We start from the raw sequence: 23242 nt of genomic DNA on the forward strand, positions 1-23242 counted from the left end.
CAGACGAAACATTTATCTTCGGTCCCTGAAGAGGATAACTTTGCTACTGAAACCCACGCCAAACAGTATAACTGTGTAATGTGTTAGTAATAGATGGTGTGTTCAATATGAATATCACTAACTGTTTCAGAAATTCCATCAGAAATAATATAAGGATAAAATGATGAGAAAATTATTTTTATTGTTCTAAAAACTTGGGCTGCTTCACATTTTTGGAATGAAACCATTAGAAAATTGTAACGATTAATATTGAGCTCACTATAGAAAAAAGTGTTTTCTCAACATCCCTGTCCCCAACCTATACAGCAATACAAATCACACTCTCTATCGTAGATTTAAGGTTAGGTTTATATTACATAACAGGGCTTTATATTTGAGCTCCTTTATTACCATTTCTTTTTCAATTTCGACTTCTTTGTTCTTATTTAGGTCAAATAAAATATCTAATTTTTGATACCTGTGCTTATCTACTCGCTTTAAAGCTGGTCCATCAAGCCGTAGATAACAATTATTATCTATTCTTGGATGTCACTATGAATTGTTTATATTATATCTAATGGTTTATAGGTTAGGTTGATATTGAGGTAATTTTCTCATTCATTCCGTTTTTTCCCGCGGTGCCTTATTAAATGTAATGAGGGTATGAGTTTAATGGAGTGGTTGAAACCACCCTACCTCACTAATATTGTTTAATTTTTGTTTCAGGAAGTTCAAGTGCTCAAATCTCTCATATTGGGAGAAGAAGAACGTGGCCAGAGTCAATACCAAGTCATGTGCTTCATTTTCTATTTTCCCAAAGACTCTTTTATATCTTCTGATGCTATGGCTAAACTACGTCAAAAGAATCCTAGTGCGATTCGATTACCCGAAGAAGATCTTGGAAGAACGAATCATTCGATGGATTACGTGGTACTTTTGAAACATGCAGGCATTATTTCGCCTCATATTGGTGATTTGTGTAATGAAGCGGGCTTAGCTACGTATACGTTACATGAAGATGTAGTTAAGTGGGCTACAGCACAAGGTGAGAATTTGATCGAAAAATTATTAGATTTTCATTATATGAGTGGTAAACAGTGATAAATGCACGAATAATATGCACCACTACATTAACTACTGCAATAAAGAGACAAAATTTTTAAATACTTGCTGCACTTAAGGATTAAGTTGCTACTAAGAAATAATAGCTTGAACATACCCTATGTATAGCAATAGTCACTGTGGATTTTCTTTCTTTAACTATTTATTTAATGAAGTGGGCTCAAAATTTGACAAAGGTTACTTGAAACAAAAAATTTAGGAAAGTTATTTGTGCTCAACTCTATGATTTAGGCAGGTAGTATAATCTAGAACTACTAGTAAACAATAAGATGAATCTTAAAAGAATAATATTGTCAAAATCCAAATTCAATTATTTGAAAGAAATTAATTGATACGCTTAGTTACAATTTGCAAACATGCAATATTCCGAACTAGGCGAGAATCCACGGGAATAGTGATGATTTGCTACACAAAAATGTAAAGAATTAGGTCTCTTGATTGTAATGTTTCCATCATATCACGAGTTATTAACTTAAAAACTGAGTTATGATATTGCTTACAAAGGAATAAAAACTTTAACTAATAATTGATAATATTATAAAGCAAACAAACAGCAACGAAGTTTTATCAATAAATTTCCCTACAAAGTCCATTGGTAATAAATTTTGTATTGTTTAATTATTTATGAATTAATCCCAAAGGAAATGTACAAAAATGATGCTTAGATTAATTAAATAATAAAATTTTGTTTATTCGTGGTTTTATTTGTATTTTAATTTTAAATTTGGGGTACAAGCAATTTTACTTAACGAAGGAGAAAATTGCAAATTATTAATAATCGAAGTCACCGCCAAGCATCCTAATTGGAAATGGCTTTAATAAGCACGCTATTAACGGAATTTTCTCGAAAAATATTAACTCACTCATATTTATTAGTCGACGCATATTTACTAAATTAAAGTTTTGAAGGAAAATTCTAAACGGCATTTTATATAGGAATTGGTAAATCAATCAATAAAAAAATATTTCGATAGCAAAAAATTCATTTATATCACCTCTACATACTGAACACACGGTTTACACTACCACTACACCAACACCTACAATTACACTGTATGACACGCGTTTCGATAACCAAGTTATCGTCTTCAGAGACTGGAAGTTTGACAATCAGTCAGAAAGTGTAATTGTGAGTGTTGGTGTGGTGGTAGTGTAAACGGTGTGTTCAGTATCAATATCACCAAAAATCCCAACGTTCTATCTAACCAATCAACATTGGAACTTATTAATTCATCTGATGTAAGGAAATACAATACATCGTGGGTTGTATGACAGTTGATTAAAAATTTACATGTTAGCATATATTTGTGCATTGTTTTTCTGTGTGCAGATGTCTTGGCAATAGTCTATAATGAACAAAAATTATGAAAAAGTATCGGAATGACTTATTATTGCTACGAACTCGTCCCCGACATGACGCCGGCCCTATGCTGCTATAATAGTATTCTATGATTTGGTGAAGTCGCAGACCTTTTGTTAATTTTCTTATATATGTTTCTTTATCGTAGCAGGCGCATTAGTTTACATTGTTTTCTATTGGACTAATTTCTTGGAAGATCTATTTATTTATTTGTTTTGTTTCTTTATTTTCTAGAATGTTTGAGAACTTGGTTTTGGATATATAAACGAGTTTGCTTTGCATGAATTATATAAGTTAGTTGAGGTTTAGTAATAAGTTAATAAAGTGTAACGTGTTTAAATACATTAAGAACGTAAGAGACAGTGTTTATAAATTTATCCCACGAATGAAAAGATTGTAAATAAATAAGAAAAACATTTCATTGATAGATCATATCTCGAATTAGAGGCAATTACTATTTTTTCTTAGGAAGGAAGGTTCGTTGTCGCTGAATGTTGAATAGGGGTAGTAAACAGTGTGTATCACCAATATGGTTCCATAAACTCCAACGTAACATTATGTCGCTGAGCAGATAGTCTTATCAATAAGGTTCGAATTTGTATGCAAAGAAATTACTTGATAGATGCGCATATATATGCATGAACTTTTGGCAAAATATGCACTAAATCTCAAAATAGACAACAATATATACGACGTGATGGAACAACAAAATCAATAACCTTTCAATACAACTACATGTTTTTCTATAGATTGTAAATTTTTTCATTAAATTTGTACATAGAAAAACTACGTGTTATGTTGACCGACGTAATCAGCGCATTTATTTCAGGTTCAAGTTTTATTTCTACTGAAAATTCTTCATTCAATAGTTTTGACGTATAAGACTAAGCAGTGTAGCTTTCGTTTCTAACTGCCTTTAAGTTTTATTTTTGAAATTGATTGAGTAATTGCTCCCTGTGCTTTATACCTTGTTTATGAAATTTTTTATGATAAAGGTACTTTTCTCGAGATAGGACATCGTTCCAGTAAATATTTTGTAAATATAAGTTGATGAAACTTTTATATATTTCAACATTTACAATTACTAAAGAACAGAGCACTTTCAAAATAATATTTACGTGACTTTTTTTAAATTTCTTGAAATTCTTTTAACGTTAAAGTGATGTTCAATCAATATTTCCAAATCTTATTTTTCATTTTCAACCAAAAACAAAAACTGTTTCTTCATATGAGTATCGAGACTAAGCTATCTATCTATATATAAAATTTTGACAAATGGTATCATACATATGACGGAAACTAACAATATTATCACTGCATTAACAGTATCACTCTTCTGTCAAACCGCCCTCGTATATTTCACATAAAATTCTTCATTATTAAACAAAATATGACAAAAAATCCAATTCGTAACAAAATATTCTCATTATTATTAAATGGAGTGATACTTTACTTCTTTATTATATGAATTTTCCTCGAATAATTCAAATACCGGAAGTTTTAACTCATGAGTAATTTCGTGCAAGTTAAGAACACGTTTAATTTATTTCAATATTTTATTACTGCTCGGGGGGTACTGAAAACAAAAAGAAAGATTCATTATTTCAGTGAGTAAGCACTTACTAGGTTAAAACCAAGATCCTGAAAGCGGAATTAAGGTAGATCTTTAATGCTCTATATCTCTATAGAAACCTCAAATAGTGGAAAATCTCCCGGGTATTAGGATTGATACCTTGAAACTAATCAAAGAGGAAATATCCAAACCTCTCATCATTATAATAGATAAAATTATTAAGCCTGAACTGCCTCCGATGAGCTCGAGTTAGCTATAGTTTTTAAAATTTACAAGTAAACGTGAATTGCGATATCTCTAATAACAATTTCCGTAAAAACTTTTGACAAAATTGTTGTGAATAGGCTAACCGACTTTTTGTGAAAATTAGGAATGTCCAATATTTCAATCAATATCAAAAGTATACAATAAAAGTCTGCTTTGAAAAATTTCATTTTCTGACTACAAGATGTTCTTGATCTATCGTTTTACATTTCTTAACGAACTTTTATCAATAAGTTCAATTACTATTCTACTAACCCAGCAGTTTAAATTTCTAATTCAATTAGTAAGATAAAATTTCCCAAAGAGAATGAAAGACTTTTAATTAACAATTTGAGAGACAAAAAGGAAACGACAAAGAAAGAGAGCTGAGTTTCAACTTAAATCTCTGTCACGTTTTCTGGTATATTATAGCCACAACTCGTATTGTCTACATTTAATCGTCAAGGTAGATATCGAAATCGGAATTAAACCTCCGCACTCTCATTTGTTGAATTTACATTTTGTAATCCCCAGAAGACCGAATTAATTCGAGGAAATGCCAGGAGATTCTCCAGGCTATTTCAGAAGTTTGAATTATTGTATTAAAACGACACTAGCGGTCAATGGAAAACGACTACAACGGAAAAGAAGATTACTGCTGCATAATTAAGGATTTATATCTTATTATACATATTAACACAAAATTAAATTCTAGAGTGTGACGCAAATATTTTTTATTGATGTGATGGCAAAAAAGTTATATTAAAAATACGAAAATATTAAGTTATAGGTTGAAAGGTCGTATACTGCTAGCAAGGGAGCTTCAGAAAATTTTCAGAGGTTGTAACATACATTAAGTTTCAAGCTGTCTCAATTAACTAAAGTATGTACAGTAAACTAGATGCCATAACGCAAAACATTCAACAAAAACTATAACTAATGATCAGACCTCTACAAGAAATTCCTACAAAAAACTTTTTTTGCTCATAATTCAAATCCAAAATACGCCTATTACATGAAAAAACCTAAAGATAACATTCTATGGTCTGTTGAAATTTATTTCAAATGAGATGTACAATATGTGTCCATATTGCAACATTTAGACAACTTACCAATCATTCCATTGGACGGGTACTATTTACGTAACTTTTCCTCGGTTTCTTCAATTGATATTCCACGTGAAAAAATGTTCAGTTGAAACTCCAAATTTTTTATCTATATTCAGCAATTTTGATATATGACACCAGAAACAACAAGAAAATATTATCATTCTATGATAAGTAACGCGTTTTCTTTATTTGCTTTTATTTTTAACATTGTTTCTTACATTTTATTTATACTCATGTTAATACCAATATCACTCTTACATAACCTCTAATTTTTGATTCCTCAGACATCTTTTTAATCATAGTAAGATTGATGATCCAACCGATTTATCTTACTATCTCTATAGTTTAATCTATATCCGCTTCGTCTGTTTTCAGCTCTACAAATACTTTTTAGTAGCATTCACCAGCATATAGTAAAGCCTCTCCTTGTTTAAGCCAATTTTGGATGCTGTTGCTAGCTATTATACATTCTGCTTCAGACTATGGTCTTAGGTGTGTTTAGACTGTGTAAATATTATGTGCACTATTAGATTACGTTTATATATACTTTATTCATCCAGCTAATCGTTTTCTTACATTTATCACAAGTACCTTGTATACCACATCTAAAAGTAACATTGCTTCATAGTTTTTGCACTCACTTTTATTTTCTTTCTTGGACATAAAATATAGTAAAGCCTTAATCCATCTGTTGGGCATTATTATAGTTCATATTATTTTTAATATACTATTTGGTACATCATCCTCGCGGTATTTAATAATATCTGCTGTGATTACATTTTTGCCTGCTCTCTCAAGGTTCTTCAAACTGTTATTTGCACAGCAACTTCCTCTCCAATCGGTTCCTGTACCGGTTTCTCATTTTGTTTCTCCACCTCTATATTCTTTCAATTTTCTTCTTTTCATTAATTCTTAGAAATATTGTGCCATCTTTTCACCGTTCATGTATATCTGTCAAGAGCTTCTCTAATCATCACTCGACTGAACCACTCGGTTATTATCTTTGCCTCTTGATTTCTTGGTAATAATTTCTAAATTTTTGCTTTCAAAGTGTTTCTCAACACTTTATAATTCTTTTTTCCTGTAGTTCCTCTTTCTCCTATTTCTCCTCTATATTGGACTCCCTAAAATATCCTTTCTTGTTTGTTTACTTCTTCAATTTTAATGTTCGTCCTGCCAGAGTCTACATTTTCCCATTTACATCCTTTCAATGTTCTTTTTTTATTTCATTCTACTCATATTTGAGCTAAGCATGTATTCCTTCTCTCAATTTATATTATATATATCTCACTTATCCTCATTTCATTAAATAATTATTAGCAGCTACAACTTGACGTTTCCTAGTACTATGTGATCTGTACCTCAAATTTGTTAGTAACTTTCTCACATTTGTAAGTAACTTTAGAAAGTTTGTACTCAATATTTCCATTTCTTGCTTTTATTGATACTTGCTTACTTACTCTTGCATATTTATCATTTTGATTTTCCAACAGTCCAATATATTTAATGCTTTTGAATAAACTTTTCAAAAATATGAATGTGGCAAGGCTGCATTCATGCCAAATTTTACATTCACATCTATATTTTTGATATTCTTTATCCCGTATTGATTATTCAATGTTTCAAAGGTGAGCCCCAAACTTATCCAAATTTATCATATCTCATTATTTCTTAAACAAGTTTGAAGAATATTTGAATATTTTTCCTTGTACTATACATGTGAAAAACGAATGGAAAATGTTGACCCGTCCAATCTATTCATGAGAATAGTTTCCGATATCAACCGTAAATTCATTTCTATGTCTTGTGATCTTCTTGTATTCTGAATAGTATTTGTATTTACTGGAAAAGAAAAACTTAATCCCTGCATGTTTTACAAAATATTCACAACAATCTTGTTTGTGACGAAACTCATTTCGGTTATGTTATATATTCACAAGGATTTCCATTTTAGTTAATTAAGTCTCACACTCGCCCTGTGCATCATATATTTTGCTTTAGCTAGAAATTCTATGATAAACATGAGGCATTAAATCTTCACTGAAAACTGAAACTTACAACCCAGTAGGATTCCTACGATGAACATCAAATATGTAATATAAAAGTTTTTACGTTTAAAAGAAATTACACACTTCCATTGTATTATTATTATGGTGAATGCTTTAAATTTATACCAGGGATATTTACAGAATGCCATTAAATTATGGTGTTTTGTAAATACTCCTGCTAGATAGAATACTACTATGGAATGATAATTTCTACAGAAAAGCTAGAATGAGCTAAAGCGGAGCCACGCAAGTTGAATCGTGAAAAACAAAATAATAAAGCAAGTAGCCTTGTAAACTTCAAGCAAAACAAATAAAAAGAAACTCCAGTCGTTGTGGGGAATTAGATATTTTACAAGGGCCACGTATACTACTTATACCAATGCTAAGATCTGTTATCGATTATTGACTATATATATTTTGGTTCAACCAAATTTAATGCAATATTTTGTGGCAATTTTCAAATAACGTTTTTTGACGATTTAATTTCTCTACTATTCGAATAATATAATTTAGGCCACACGGGAGAATGCAAGTTAAAACGTATGGACGGTGCGCTCGCCTCCTCTCACGTTTACTCGCCTCGTCTCCCTGTCGATTGGCTCCTTGTCGTTTTATAGACGCCAGTCAAAGGAGGTAACGTCATGAATATAGAATAAATTAAGAGTATTGTTGCCTCCGTTGGTCAAGATTCGTATCAAGAGCCTCTAAGAGGCGCCTCGCGAAAGTTTGATTCGAACATATGATACAAATATTTAGATATGAATTTAGTTTATTAAATTATCGAATAATGAAGTTACTTATTTATTATGATTATAATGAATGCATTAAATTCCTCAATAATAATCAATTAGCCGTTAAAATACCAACCTGATGAATATGTAAATAATACGATTATACTGAAAAAAACTTCAACGATTTTAATTAAATTCCTTTGCCATGATGAAACATCAACAAAATTGCAAACGGTTCAATTATTCAACGGTATTTGTGATTCAATTCGAATCCCAAACTGAATTCCAAATATTGTATGTATGAACATATTTTATGATAAAGCGGATTCTAAAATGTCACCGGCCAAATTGATTTACCGGATATAAACAAACACATTTCAATAATTTATTAATCTTTCTCCATTGTTCGACGACGATGTTTTGGATTCAGCAAATCGACCAACGGTAGCGGTCCATTTTGTTTTGCTTACTGTTAGGGAGATTATCAATTGCTTCGGCTTAATTTACCTAAATAGTCTAGGACCACATTTTTTATAACGACTACTGTTTTCGGTTCTATGTGAATTCACAATTACTCATTCCTTTTTGTAAAGCTTTCAGTTTGTCTACACATCCATGTCTCTACAGAACTTATTCGACTAAGAGTGTTTGTTTTTCTCATGTCTCGAAATTTTTGCTAAAAATTACATATACGTTCATTTATAATGCAACAACAATGTGAAAACTATCTATAAAATATAGAGAACATCACAAAAAACGTCCTTACAAATAACAATTGTTCAACAGACGATATCATCAAAACTGCTGATTAATAATGATAATCGAGGTCAATTCATTTATAGACTAGATTATATAGACTAGCCTTTCGTGGCTGAGAATAGGGAAGGGTATTTATTTGTGATTGGATATTTGTAGTCGTTAAGTGAGGATACCTAGAGATACTACTAAAGGAACCACTTTGTCCATTGCTCAACTTAGTAGCTCTTACACTGTTGAGCAAGGCATAATTATAAAGTTACTCGAAGCAAGTATGGATATTTGCCAGTTTGTGACCCTTTCATGGTCAAACCTTAAGTTTCAGTCCAACTAAATCAAACAAATTGCCCGGGTTTGTGAACTTATTGAATTAAATTGACACTTCACAGTGCTTCAGATTTGCTCACACATTATATAGTTATAGACATGATCGATCAATCATCAGAAAGCAGTTGGACCTTTAGAAAAATGATAAATGTTCTACTTTCTCAGTTCTCATCAGTAACCAAACATAGGTACTTTATCACACCCTCGAGTCAGAGCCTGCAAGTATGGAAATAGAAAGGCCCGTGAAAGTTAAAAATCGATTGTTTGCAAGGAACATGGTTTGCACCATTCTACGTTCTTACACAGACCTTTCACTATTAACTCAACTTACTACTGCCATCTTTTGTATCAAATTATCTGTCATATTCGACACAAAAGACGAGGTTGTGCCATCCCTGCTCCTCCACTGCAACGAGAGGTCCCAAACAGCACGTGAAACGTGACAGAAACTTGTGGAATTGAACTGGAAAAGACTTTATCATCCACCTCAGAGTCTAGATTTATTATATGTGACTTTAACGTACTATACCATCCAAACAAGCACTTGAGGCAAATGACTTGGGATCATCGAAAAGTTGAAACATTCAAGCGCAACTGGTTAGCTACTCGGAATGAAAAAATTACCACAACTTTGGGATATATAGGATGTATAGCTAATAAAAGATGGTGATTATAACGAAAAATAATTTGTAGAGATAGAGCTGTTTATGGTAAAATAAATTTTGTATATATAGAAGCTCTTTCATATTTGATTGTGTACCAAGAAAAATTTCTTGACATTGGTTTCAAGCAACATCATGACAATATCAAGAAAGCCGAATGGTGCAGATACTATTATTTGTCTACTTGTATTAAACTTAATGCCTAAAGCTCGAAGACTCTAGAGAGCCTACAATCTCGAAATCTGGTATGGGGTGAGTTTTGTATTGCTATGCATGTCATAGATGTATCAAGATAAACGCTTCAGGGCATCAGCTTTGTGAGACCTTTCTGTTAAGACGCGACAAATTTCTGACCAATGGTGTTAAGAAGAAGGTAAGCCAGTTAACATTCGTGAACTCTTCACTCCATTTATTGGGCTCTTTTATTTCGATACCATTATGGTACCATCGAGTGGTGATCACAGTTTACGAAATTTTAGTTAGTACATGAAAAATGTTGGTTATGGTAACCGATTAAATGTATTCTAGGCAGTATAAGAGCAGAGGTTTTAAAGTTGATTATAACTCCTACATTAGAGTTTGCTTCAAAATGATGAAGTCCTATCTCACTTATATTGGTTATGGAAACCGATTACTTATATTCGAGGTGATATAAGAGGTAGGGGTCCTATTTGAATGGGAATTCTCAAGGTCTCAATATATATGGCATGTCTAACTATGAAATTCTACAATTCAACACTCATGGATAATGCTTCAGGCGGCAAGGAACACTTCAACGTGATAGGAAACGCAGCATCGCCATATCATCGGCTTATTCCTTATTTTAAACTAAATTGTTAATAGTGAATAAAAACCTTTTCAATAATAATAATCACTGAGTATGATAATCTACTGAATTAATACAATGCACTAAAAACCATCAGTAATATACCTAATAATACGCAAACGGGAAACGAGTCAAAGATCAACACTAGCAAGACACTGATGAACAAACATAAAATATGCAATTAGACTTTTTCTACTATTTAGATCATTTTTCGATTCTCATAAACATAAAATATGAACTGGACTATATTGTATCCCCTAAGGCTTTTACTACACACATTTTACTCCAAACATTTTTGTACTGTTGCCTATAATTCACCTGTTGGAGTTTCGAGTTTAGTGAAATATTGTTATACTGATAAGATATCCGATTTCAATAACTGCTAAAGTGGTTTGGCTTTCAGTAACAATGTATGAATGCAAGTATACATTTCCAACCTAAATGCTCTTTAATCGCCGATGAAATATATTGTCGACCTCAAGTTGAATTGGAAACTTTAGGTTTCGTGAATACGCTATAATAGATATGCTGGAAAATAAACAAATAGTACGTTACGTTATCATAAACTTTAATAAAAACATATTTTTTCATATATTGGTATTCTTGTGGTATTAATAGTCGTTTCAGTTTGCGTTAAATCTGGTGAAATATTTGGTAATTTTATACTTTTGCGTTTGGATCTAGAAAATCGAAAAATCATCCGATTTCGATGAACTTTTTTCTAAATCTTCCTTTTTTGCAGCGGATTCATGAAAACAAATATGGGAAGTATCTCACCTGGAAATTTCATATAGTTTTATGACTATAAATGTGATAATAAACTCATTTCTTCGCACATCGTTCATAACTTTTTTACAAAGCATCAAACGCAGCTCATATATTTTTTTGTTAATCTACACAAAAAACGAACGTTTTTTGAAAAAAATATTGAAAAATGTTTGTTTATTCATTTTTTATCTCACATAAATGTTTCATATGGTTTCATATGGTTTTCCAACTCCATCATAAACGTTCTAGAAAATAGAAAAATCATCCGATTATAGGAAATATCTCAGTCGAAGATTTTATTGGTTTTATAATATTAAATTGTTTTTAACAGTCAACCTTAGTAAGATACCATTTTTTCAATGGTGAAAATTTTCAAAGTTAACTTTTAATATTGCACACTTGATTACAGTGATTTTAAGAATGATTTTGTTCATATAACTTTAATGGTTACTTAATAAAAAAGGTACAAACGATTATATGTGAGAAAGGGACAATTTCAAGAGAAATTGTTTTTATTTTTAATTATAAAAACTTGATAAATCAACATTTTTGTATAAATTTCTTTTCAATTTGTTCGTTTTTCTTATGTAGATTCTGAAAAAAAATATAACAACTTCATTTGATTATTTGGAAAAAATTATCAACAATTATACGTGAATGAATGCATTTTCATGAACTTCTAAAGCGCTGAAATCAATATAAGTGGTTAATTTTTTTTATTCCCATAGTTTTTTTCGTAAATTCGCCGCGAAAAAGAAGATTTAAAAAAAATTTATCGAAATCGGATGACTTTTTCGAATTCCTGTAGCCAATAAACGAGGGGACCGCAAAAGTATTGAATTACCAAATATTTAAATATCAGCTACTTATATGCAGAAAAAGTTTATGCTACAAAGCTAAAAATCGTAAATTAGCACTCTAGTCATGATTTCTCGCTTATTATAATACGGTTGCTACAAAGTTTTGAGATAGACAAATAAAAATAAATATTAATAATTGGATATTGCTTTATTGTTTTCTCCATTAACATCAATACACTTTCGCATACGTTTGAACCAATTGTCGAAGCATTTTTTTTAATTCCGATTAAGGTACCACAAAACCATGTGTTTTGAACGCATCAATCGCTTATTCAGGTTGACCTCACAAATTAATTAAATTCAATGAAAAAGAAAGAAAGTATGTAAAATGTGAAACGCTTAATATCGAGCCTGAAATGTATATATTTGTGCAAAAAATATTCATTATCTCGTGGAAATTCCAGTTTTTTTTTTAATTCAGCAGTGTGACTAAAAGGAGCTTTTTTCAATAAAAATGGAATATTCATTTTGAGTATTCAAAATTCAAATCAAAATTGTGTCGCAAGAATGCGGACTCACTCATAAACTAAAAAACAACGGACCAAAGTGAAGAAAACACTAAAATAATGAAAGAATAATACGATATTGACACTGACATTGACAATTTAAGAAATTGGTAGATTTTTTGGTAATACGTATTAGTTAAATAAATAACTGTAAGGATCAAGTTTCCGAAAACAAACGTATTAGGTGCCATTTAATTTCTTACCTGTAATGGGTGTTATAAATGATATGACATAAACGTTATTAAGCCAGTGAGAAGATTTACTTGATGAGTAAACATGTTACGTGATAGAAACTTCCAGAATACCAGTAATAGCGTATTTACCAGCACGCGAGTACTTAAAAAGAAAACATTCACTGTTCAAAAAGTTTGTTAATGACAACTAACAAATAATAATTATTCTTGTTACTTATGGCACATGAATATTTATGAAACTTTGGCTCGTATTTCAAATTAGGAATATCTAGGAATAAGATACAGAAAATAATATTTCGTTGGTACCAAAATTACACTATTATTAATCATAATGATTCACACACCAACCTCTTGCCAACAAAAATTGGAGATCCTTTGAATTAATAGAACTATTTTGAAATTCTTCTAATAGATTAAAGATCACTAAAAGATTTTTGTTTTTCTTCTCGAACTGAGACGATATTAATCCGAAGGTTTCAATTCTTATAAGTAATATTTCTAATTCAAATTGAATGCAGCCAGACCTCGTAGGTGTCTTTTGTTGGTTATTATGTCAAAAGTTTGCTAATATTGATAATATTTTCAAGATAAAATAAGATCTGAAGCTATAATAACGTTTATTCATTTAAAAAAGTTTATAAAATATTGGATTGAAGTGATTGGATGTTTTTCAGATCAATTCTAATAGAAATGAGCCTTTGTGGAACAAATCAAATATTTAATTCACTATCCAAAACGATTGTTTTTAATATAAAATTTCAAATATATTGGTATTTATTAATTGAATGAATATATTTATTCTTGTATACGTTAAGACTTGAGTTTAAATTTCTGAAAAGAGAGATTTAGTGGTATATAGTATAGAACAGACATGGCTAAACTTTTATACAGTATGGCCCGATAAAATAAATTATGTTGGCGGACCGAAAAAAAATTAATAAAACAAATTTTTATTGGTAATGAATATTTTATTTTCACATCATACAAAAACTATATGTTACCAAGTTATATACTTCAATGTTATTGAGGTCCTGTTTGATAATTTTCAAGTTTTGGAATATCTGTTCTAATTGTTCATGAAGACTTTATAAGCTTCTCTCATCGGTATCAAGTCCGTCTTTCCTTACTGGAATTATTTTTAGTTTCGGAAAATGAGTCTTTCTTGACTTGTTTAGAAAATAAATTCAATTATATTTTGAATCCTCTGCTAAAACCCCAAATGTAATCGTTCATTTTATTAATGTGACTTAGAAGAGCTATTGGAAATGTATAGTCTGAAAGCTAAACAATATGTTTCATATTCCATTCTTTTTCCTTCCATAAAAGGGATTATTTCGTCTTTTAGATCCCAAAAAAACACGTTCTGCACTAAGAAACCTTATTTTGGTGTGGTAAAGTACATTCGAATATTCAAACTGATTTTATACCCACAAAGCAAAATTTTCAATAATTTTGTGAGTCTCGACTGGGATGACCTTCAGTAGCTTAAATCAAATTCCATTTTGTGACTTCAATGAACTGATAGCGCGATCTCTGGAGAGAACTTTTGAGTTCAGGAAATAGAAAAAGCTACAGGCAACCTGACCTAGTGAATTTGGTAACTGAACATTGACTCTCGTTTCGTCTTGGCCAAAAACTCAGTCATAATCATGCTGGAATGTGGCGGCTCATTATCATTGTTAAAATCCATGAATTGTCCGTCTACAAATCCGAGCATTTACGGAAAAATTACTTCACGTAGATGTCTCAAAATGGCCAACTAGACCTTCTTATTAACACTCTGACCCTCTGGTTCGAAATTGTGTTCAACAACATCACAGTAATCGAAGAAAATAATGAGCATCACTTTGATTCGACGTGTTTCTTTCGGCTTCGAATAATTTTGGAAGAGCAATTCGCTTAATTTTTGGGCTGTTTCGACAAATGTACGGTATCCTCAGCTACTTTATTAAGCATTATTTTGTGACCCCTACCACGCTGTTTTTGCAAAAGATATAGGTACACGCTTCATACCCAAAACATTAACCAAAAGATGTTAATTCGATCCATTGAATATGTTGAGAGCCTTTGCTTTCTCTCGAATACCGATTTACGAGGACCATTTTCTTAACTTTTTTAATGTTATCGTCGCCAACTTTAGTGAATGGATGACTCGCATGAGGCAAGTTTTGGACTTTACTGAATACTCTATGTTCGCGATGAAGCAGACTCCCCAAAACATTCGCACAATATTTTATACGATTCAGTCCATTGGGAACACAAATTTTTTTACCAAGTTCAAAAAAATGTTTCCAATTCGATGTGTCCATTTATCTTCACCAACATAATTCATATCCTCTAAATATTTGAAGCCTCATCTACCGCGTCTAAGTATTTAGATCTGTCTTAACCACGCATTTTATACCAATTATTACTGCTTCTGATCAATACTTCTTCAATATGTTTTTTTTCTAATATTCCTTGCTTCGTTCTCTTTTCGATCTTTACTGGACCTAGAAATGTTTCTAATATTTTTTGTTCTCATCATAAACTTTTCCCATTTTCATCACAGTGAAGACGTATTACATTATTTTTCGTCTTATTATGTTCTGGGTATAATTATCTTAACCTCTTCAGTCAATATTTTGTTTTTGATAGTTCTTAACTTGTTTACTGGCCTCGAATTGTCATTACTTTTTCGTCGGTCTTTGTTTTTCTTTATTTCTGAAGTCAGTATGTCGCTTTTTAATAGTTTTCAACTTGTTAATCATTACGTCTAGGTATTCATACTTCCTCGACTTTTTTATTTCTTTTTCTCTTTTCTCGATTAGCCCCGTTTCGTTTCTAACTCTCATCATTTTATTTTTTGCGCAGTTTTTCTCAACGTCTCTTGATATTATATACATTATTCTCCAACTTTTTTGAGTAATACTGTATGCTTGTCGTTGACTAATTTTTCACATTTGTCTTTTCTTGAAACAGCTATCTCAAAGTCTTCTGTTTCCCTTTTTGTTCTCTCATTGAAATCTCTATTAGGTTTTTTCGTTATTTTATTGCTTCTCATGATTTCGATCCTGTTTACCTAATGCTCAATTTTCCTTCATATCGTTATTTCTCCATAATTTTCCATCAAATAAACGTCAACAAACGATCTTCCAATTTTTATGACAATGTCATATACCAATTTGGTATTAGAAAAGCTTCGTTATATCCTCAACAAAGTTATCGGTTCAACTTTCTCTTAAAAAGATTTTCATCAATAAATTTGAAAAAAGAAATGATTATCATTGGAAGTAGAACGAAATTAGTATTTCATATGCAAATAAATGTAATGAATATTTGAGGCAGTTAATTTTCAAGTTCCCGTTACGTTCTCGTTATTTTATACATATTAAATTAGGGCATGTCATAATATCCCATCTTACCTGCTCCGGAACCCTCTATAGTTAACACCCTATCTACAAATAATGCAGTTACTTCGACGCTAGAGCAAATATTAGCTGGAACCGCAGGATCATATTTGAGAATGTATTTTGCGGAACACCCCGATCCAACTTAAACATATGTGGTTGTTATTAAACCGCACCGTAATATTTATTTACTATCTTATTCTATCTACCTTATTCAGCCACGTTTTGCCGTTTAATTTTGATGGTTGTTTAATTTAGTACGTCTAGCTATTTGTCTACACAAAAGAAAAGAAGTAGTTGGATGTGAATAAAACAAAGAAATACACAGACAAGGGTTGTCAGCAAAATTTCCAACCTCAACCTAAAGGTGTCAGTACTTATCAATATAAGCTGAGAAATATATTTGGATGCTTATCGCCCCACGTCTCACAATAGTATCAGTGATTTAGAGTAATTTTGAAGATTTTTCTAAAAAAGGAAAAACTTGAGTATAGAGCTGTCATAAAATAATTGTACCCGGGCTAATTTTTCTGTATATAATAGAGCACGGACTTTTTTGAAGAATTTTGCAAACTTTACCAGCGACTCTGAAATGAAAATCAAAATGACTATGACTTCAAAATTTGTGATAGATGACTAACTGCGGGAAAATCAAAGCAACGTTTTTTGGTAACTATCGAAAATTGGTTGAAAGAAGAGATCAAATTCGAGGTTCAACGTACTGTACCACGACCTTCCACATCATTTCAAAGTTCCTCTAATGTAGGAAGACCGTCGAAAAATATTTTATGAGACATCATATAATAAACTTATAGTTGAGGACCTGTTGAGGAACATTCTGAGAACTTTGTTCTCTGGTTTCGAAATAAATACTCAATCTTAGTTCTTATTCAAGGTATTATATGCCAGCTACGGTACATAAATTCCTTATTAATAGCACAAGTGTTCAAATCTTCCATAGTTCCAATTGGGCAGCTTTCAAAAGAAGCTCACAACCAAGGAGCAAAGATTGCCGCACGTTCCGGAAATACTAGATAGTGTAGTGTAGATTTAATTCCAATGATGATCATAACATCTGATCCACTGATCAATAGCCTAAGGAAAATTCACAAAAAGAAAATGAATCAATTGTGCACGAAGCTTTTGAAGTTGATTATAGCTCTTACTGTAGAGCCTCAACTTTAGTCAAGTCTGATTCAAAATGAAGAAGATCTAACTAACTTATTGTTGATTATTTCCTCTATTTTTAGTATTCTATTTCACTTTTACTTGACTTTTCTCTCATTGTTCTCTTAATTTTTTATCTATACTTACATAATAATCATAATAATTGTATATTTATATTTATTTACTATCTACAAGACATAATTGGTCGATACAAGTGTAAGAAGAACGAAAAATAATTTTTTTCAGTTATTTTTATAAAATGATACACTTTATGACAGTCTGGTTGAGGCAGTAATTCCCAAAGTGGTCCAGGTACACCCCCAGGGGTACACGGTAAGCTCAATAACAAGAGTGTACTTGAATATGGTGTGAATTTATCAACTGGAAATAGTATTTTGAAATTGATTTACGAGGAAAAAGAGTATGGGAACGTCTGAATTAAGGTTTGAACATTTACCAGTCCTTATAGACGCAGTTTAAGCAAAATGGGACAGATTTTTTGCATCGTTTCATAACCTTAGATAGAAACTGGACATGCCAATACACTTCTGAAACAATAAAAAACAATCAAGAGAGTGTATTGTAAAGGGCGAACCTCCGAAAAAGGCGCACTTTCTCACATTTCGATAACTGTCATGGCAAAAATTCACAAACTGGTTTACCACATATTGTACTCACCATATATGTTGCCCACCGACTTATTCCTTTTGCCAGCCTTAAAGTTTGAGGAGGGAGGAAATTATCACTTATGTAAACGCATATATTGAGGAGAAAGACCGTAACTATTATTTGTAAAGGTGAATATTGTGCTGGACAGTGTGTAGACTTGTTGAAAAATAGAAATAATTATGGAAAAAAATGTCTTGTTTTTTTGTTAGGCTAGAAGGATTTGAGACAACTCTCGTAAATTTTCATGCAACTTTTTTTAATTAAATTTCTTGTCTGTTTTTAAACGCATATATCGGTATTTTTGGCAACGAATTTCATACCACACAATAATTTTCGATCAATTAATAAAAATATTTGTCATGATCTTAAAAATGAAATACGTTAGTTAGACACACACAACTTTTTGTGTGATTCTATTATGTAATAACCCACCCATGTAATATTACATATATATCATATTCCTTCTTCAATAAGTTGTGATAAGTTTTTGTATTCATGTTCATAAAATTTTAAAATTATTTGGAAACTATGATAGCTTTGTGAACAAAAATACTTTAGTCATTGAAACTACATATATTTCATAAAACAGTTACATTGTGGACTCTTTCGGGGACATATCACAAAAGGAAGAGAGTTGTTGGTCCTTGAAACTACAGCAAAACAAAACTATTCAAATTATAATAAAAAGAACAAATTGCCTTATCCCAAAAATTGATGATTATGAAAATATTAGAAATCTAACATCCCAACTGTCTTTCCGACTTGAATTTACAAACTTTATAAAGGCGGTTACGTTATATAGAATAGTTTAAATTCTTAGTGAGTTTCTACCTCCGTGGAGAGATGATACATACTACACAAGTCGAGCGGATATCCTTAATTAACTACATTCCGCAATTGCGTCTTGCGTATTTCGGAATAGTCAATATTCTATCTGAGGATTCGTTAAATTATTTAAAAAAAACCTCAGGGGGTGATATTAAACTTGGAAATTTCCCCTTTAGAAAAGGAAAACCTCATAAACACGATCTGGCTATAACCGTATTGGCCGAAAAAACGGTTGTTGCTTTCCATAAGGACACGTTCCTGGGAACGGTTTCAACGATATTTTTATTTCTGGTTTATAATGGTGTACTCAAGTTTCATCTAGTGTAACGGAAAATAGTATATTGTGCAACAAGTGGAAAAGTTCAACTTTACTCTCGAGTGAGAAAAGTACTTCTCCCACATGTTGCACAGTATACTTTTACTATAACTACACAAATTGACGATTTTATTAGCAACGTTAATTTTTTTAATAGACTCTTCGACGTATCCTTCCGCCACAGTACTGGATTGCCATCCTCCATGGTGCTTCAAGGTTAATATATAACCTTCTCCATTTAATAAAATTGTAGCCGAAGAACGCTTGAAGCATTGGCCTGTGTATAGATGTGGGTTTTCTAGTTTTGACAAAATTGCAATTGTCTTAGCCATACTACCGAATTTGTTGGTGCCAAAAAATCTGACTCCTGACCAAAAGTTCTTGCGCCAACGGGTCTACTCAGATTTCCTTGAAAGATTAGAAAAATATCTGCTTTGAAAGGGAGATAATTTGAGTTAATGGAAGCGGTAAAGCAAAAAAGGCAGGGCTCCAGAAGGCACTCACCAAAAAAGACTTCCAGCACTGTTTCGAAGTGTGTGTGGCGAAAGGATAGGAGATTATTCAAAGGGAACATTCGAATGCAGAATAATTTTTATACTAAAACCTTTTTCGTAACCAGTCTCGTTATTTAATAGCCAGACCTCGTATATGTTATTATTTTTACTGTGGTGTCGCCCCAGTTATTCATTGGTAACGACAACAAATCTACATTGGTCTACATTATCTATATTAACAGTTTGTATTTCAGAAAGTGCTGGAGAAGAGACATGAGGGCGTTAACATTGATCAACAACTTAAGATTCGCCAGTGATAATGCTGAGAGCGAAGAAGATCTTCAAAGCCTATTAGAGAGAATCAACCGAGAATGTGAAAATGTAGTATTTACTATAAATATTGGAAAAATTAAATTCATGGTTATAAGTAAAAACCAAAATATTAATATTAACCCTATTCTCACACTGAATGGGAAACAAATAGAATAGGGCAAAAATATAAGGATCTTGATTCAGTCAAAAACGCTCAAATGGATCCAGACGAAGAAATCAAGATCAGAATTGAAATTGCTCGAAAGGCATTTGTCAAGTACTCCTCAATGTTTGCCAACAGAAATCTAAACCTCCACATCAGAATAGGATGCATGGAATGTTATATGTGGTCAGTACTGCTGTACGGAGTGGAAACTTGGACCTTGAAAACTCAAATGATCAAACAACTTGAGGCATTTGAGATGTGGCTCTATAGACGCATTTTGAAGATACCCTGGACTGATAGAATCACCAACGACAAAGAACTAAGACGCATTAGTCGCGAAAGAAAGCTGTTGACAATTATTAAGATAAGAACAACATCTTACATAGGACAAAGGCATCGACAGGAAGAAGAAATCCTGCCTCCGTATCATAAGACAATGGAAAATTTCAGCGTCGGAGAATTGTTTCATGTTGTGAGGGACAGAGATGTATTTAAAAACGTGGTCGCCAACCTTCAATGAGAAGACGGCATCAGAAGAAAAAGAATCGTTTTTTACTGATACCTGTTTCTGCTAGAACATAATTTTTTGCATCATTTCTTCTCTTCTACTAACAATAATCCTGTATTATTATTCATTATTTGGAAATACATTTTTCAATTTTTGTGAAAGTGCAGGAGTTCAAGATATACATATATTTCTAAATAAAAATACAAAACAAAGGTTACTTTATATTCCGAAGGAGATCTCTTTTATTCCGTTTAGAAATGTATTCCGACAGCGATCAGAGCGTATAAAGTCTATAGATGTTTGAACAAAATACCACTACCGATATACCTAGTATCTTTTTTTATTTTATACCTCAAAGATGAATTACAGATTCATTGTAAAATAATATGAAGCAAATATATTATGAGGAATACAATAAAATAAAAAATTGTTTTCGTTGAATAATCTATTTCCATTTCTGATTACAATTATCTTGCAAAAGCCAATTTTTTGAGAACATATTCGTTTCAAAGTATACCTATATACTAATTTGTGTATTTTCAGAAACGTCAATGACTTTGTTGATAGTTCTTATTTTCAGAGATCAACCGAATTCAGTACACTCAGCTATATTTTTCTTTAAGATACCTTCTTCTTCAGGTGCCATCTCCATTTCATGAAGGTTGGCGACAATTTCGGCATACTTATTTTGTTCCTGAGTGATGCGAATTAAAGATAATATGTTCATACTAGTCCAATCACTTGTGTTTTTTAACCACAAATGTTGTGTGCGACCAGGTTCTCGTTTTTCTTCGATTTTTCCTTCTATTATTAAATTCAGTATATCATACTTGTTATTACAGTATATGTGGCCCAGATAAGCGGCCTTTCTTCTCTTTATTGTTGTGAGTAACTCTCTTTCCTTTCTCATACGTCTAACCATTTCATCGTTAGGTATATGTTGAGGCCATCATATTTCTACGAGTCTACGGAAGATCCACGTTTCAAAAGCTTCGAGCCTGTTCATGGTATCCACTTTTAATGTCCATGTTTCTGCTCCAGACAAGAGAACTTAAGTTTAAGTTCAAGGGTGCGTTACATAATAGGTTTTTCACCTTTAGGAATATGACTCTAGCTTGTTCTATACGTGATTTTACTTCGACGTCAGGGTTTACATTTGTCGTTATGCAGCTGCCAAGATATTTAAATTTCTCAACTTTCTCTATTGCGGTGTCATAGATGTTTCTGTTCAGTTGAGAGTTTGGAAGTCTTGCTATGACCATTACATTTGTTTTTATTACATTAACTTTCATGTCTAGTTGATCTCCACTACAACTTTGTCAGTGCTCTGATCAGATAGGTTGTAAGGTTAGTGCGACGATTGCTTGATGCTAATTAGAAGCTCGCTTGCAATAAAAATTCAAACGAATGTTTGGATATCTTGAAATGTGATAAAAATGATTTTTTCTATCGGTATGAACGACCATTATACCCCAGAACTAAAAATACAGACTTCATCTGAGGAAAGTGGTTCCAGGAAAGCAAACACATTTGTAAACGTACTACCTCGTTTCTTTATTTACTAATTCTATTATTTTCTTCTCTTCACATTGTTGTTTGTGAGTGAATCTGCAATATGGTGATACAATTTTAATTTGAATTTCTAGGTAATTAATTATCTCAATTCCTTTCAACACTTTAATTACTTAAAATGAATTTATTTTTTCATCTTAATAGTCTATTTTGATTAAAAAGCTCACTATAACCACAATAATTAATTTAAATAAGCACTACATTTTTCAAGTGAAAATGAATATTTATTACTAAAGTACATACTTTTCGAACTAGATATCAAATCTTTTACATTTAATAATTCATATACTCGTATTTCTTCTGCTTGGGATTAATTTTCTTTCGACAACGAAAAGGAAGCGGACTGAAACTGTTAAGTAAAAGGCGCAATGTTGTATACTTATTATCCGACATTTTAGTTTGGATCGGAGATTAATTCCTTCCATAGTAATTCCGTACTATGACTAGAATTATTCTGTTGAATAATGTAGAATCATAATAAAATTCTAAAATTTTGAAAGGCGAACTATTTTCGGTTTTTAAATATTTATCTTCGTGAATAAAGCCACCAAAAATCTCAATTAATTATTGTAAGTAAAATTTTATTATACATTATATATACATTTATACATATTTCTTATATTGTATTTGACCATAATTTCAGTCCCAGAAGATGAATACATAAGTATTGGAAAGCTCGGAAAATATATTGAAGTTAGTCCACTTTGGTGTTTCCTTGCCACGTTCCCAATAAGAAAACGCTCATAATATAGCTGGA

At 31.7% G+C, this 23242-nt stretch overlaps 1 protein-coding gene across 1 annotated transcript in view; it reads left to right on the forward strand.

Annotated features, from left to right (window-relative positions):
- Positions 1 to 23242, forward strand: part of LOC130443727 (out at first protein) — a 230430-nt gene that overhangs the window by 199060 nt on the left and 8128 nt on the right. Inside the window, exon 3 of the mRNA XM_056778489.1 lies at positions 706 to 1024. Within this exon, the coding sequence (XP_056634467.1) occupies positions 706 to 1024 (319 nt within the window). The remainder of the gene's footprint in view (positions 1 to 705; positions 1025 to 23242) is intronic.

This window comes from Diorhabda sublineata, chromosome 5 (assembly GCF_026230105.1).
Source record: "Diorhabda sublineata isolate icDioSubl1.1 chromosome 5, icDioSubl1.1, whole genome shotgun sequence".
Lineage (NCBI taxonomy): Eukaryota > Metazoa > Arthropoda > Insecta > Coleoptera > Chrysomelidae > Diorhabda > Diorhabda sublineata.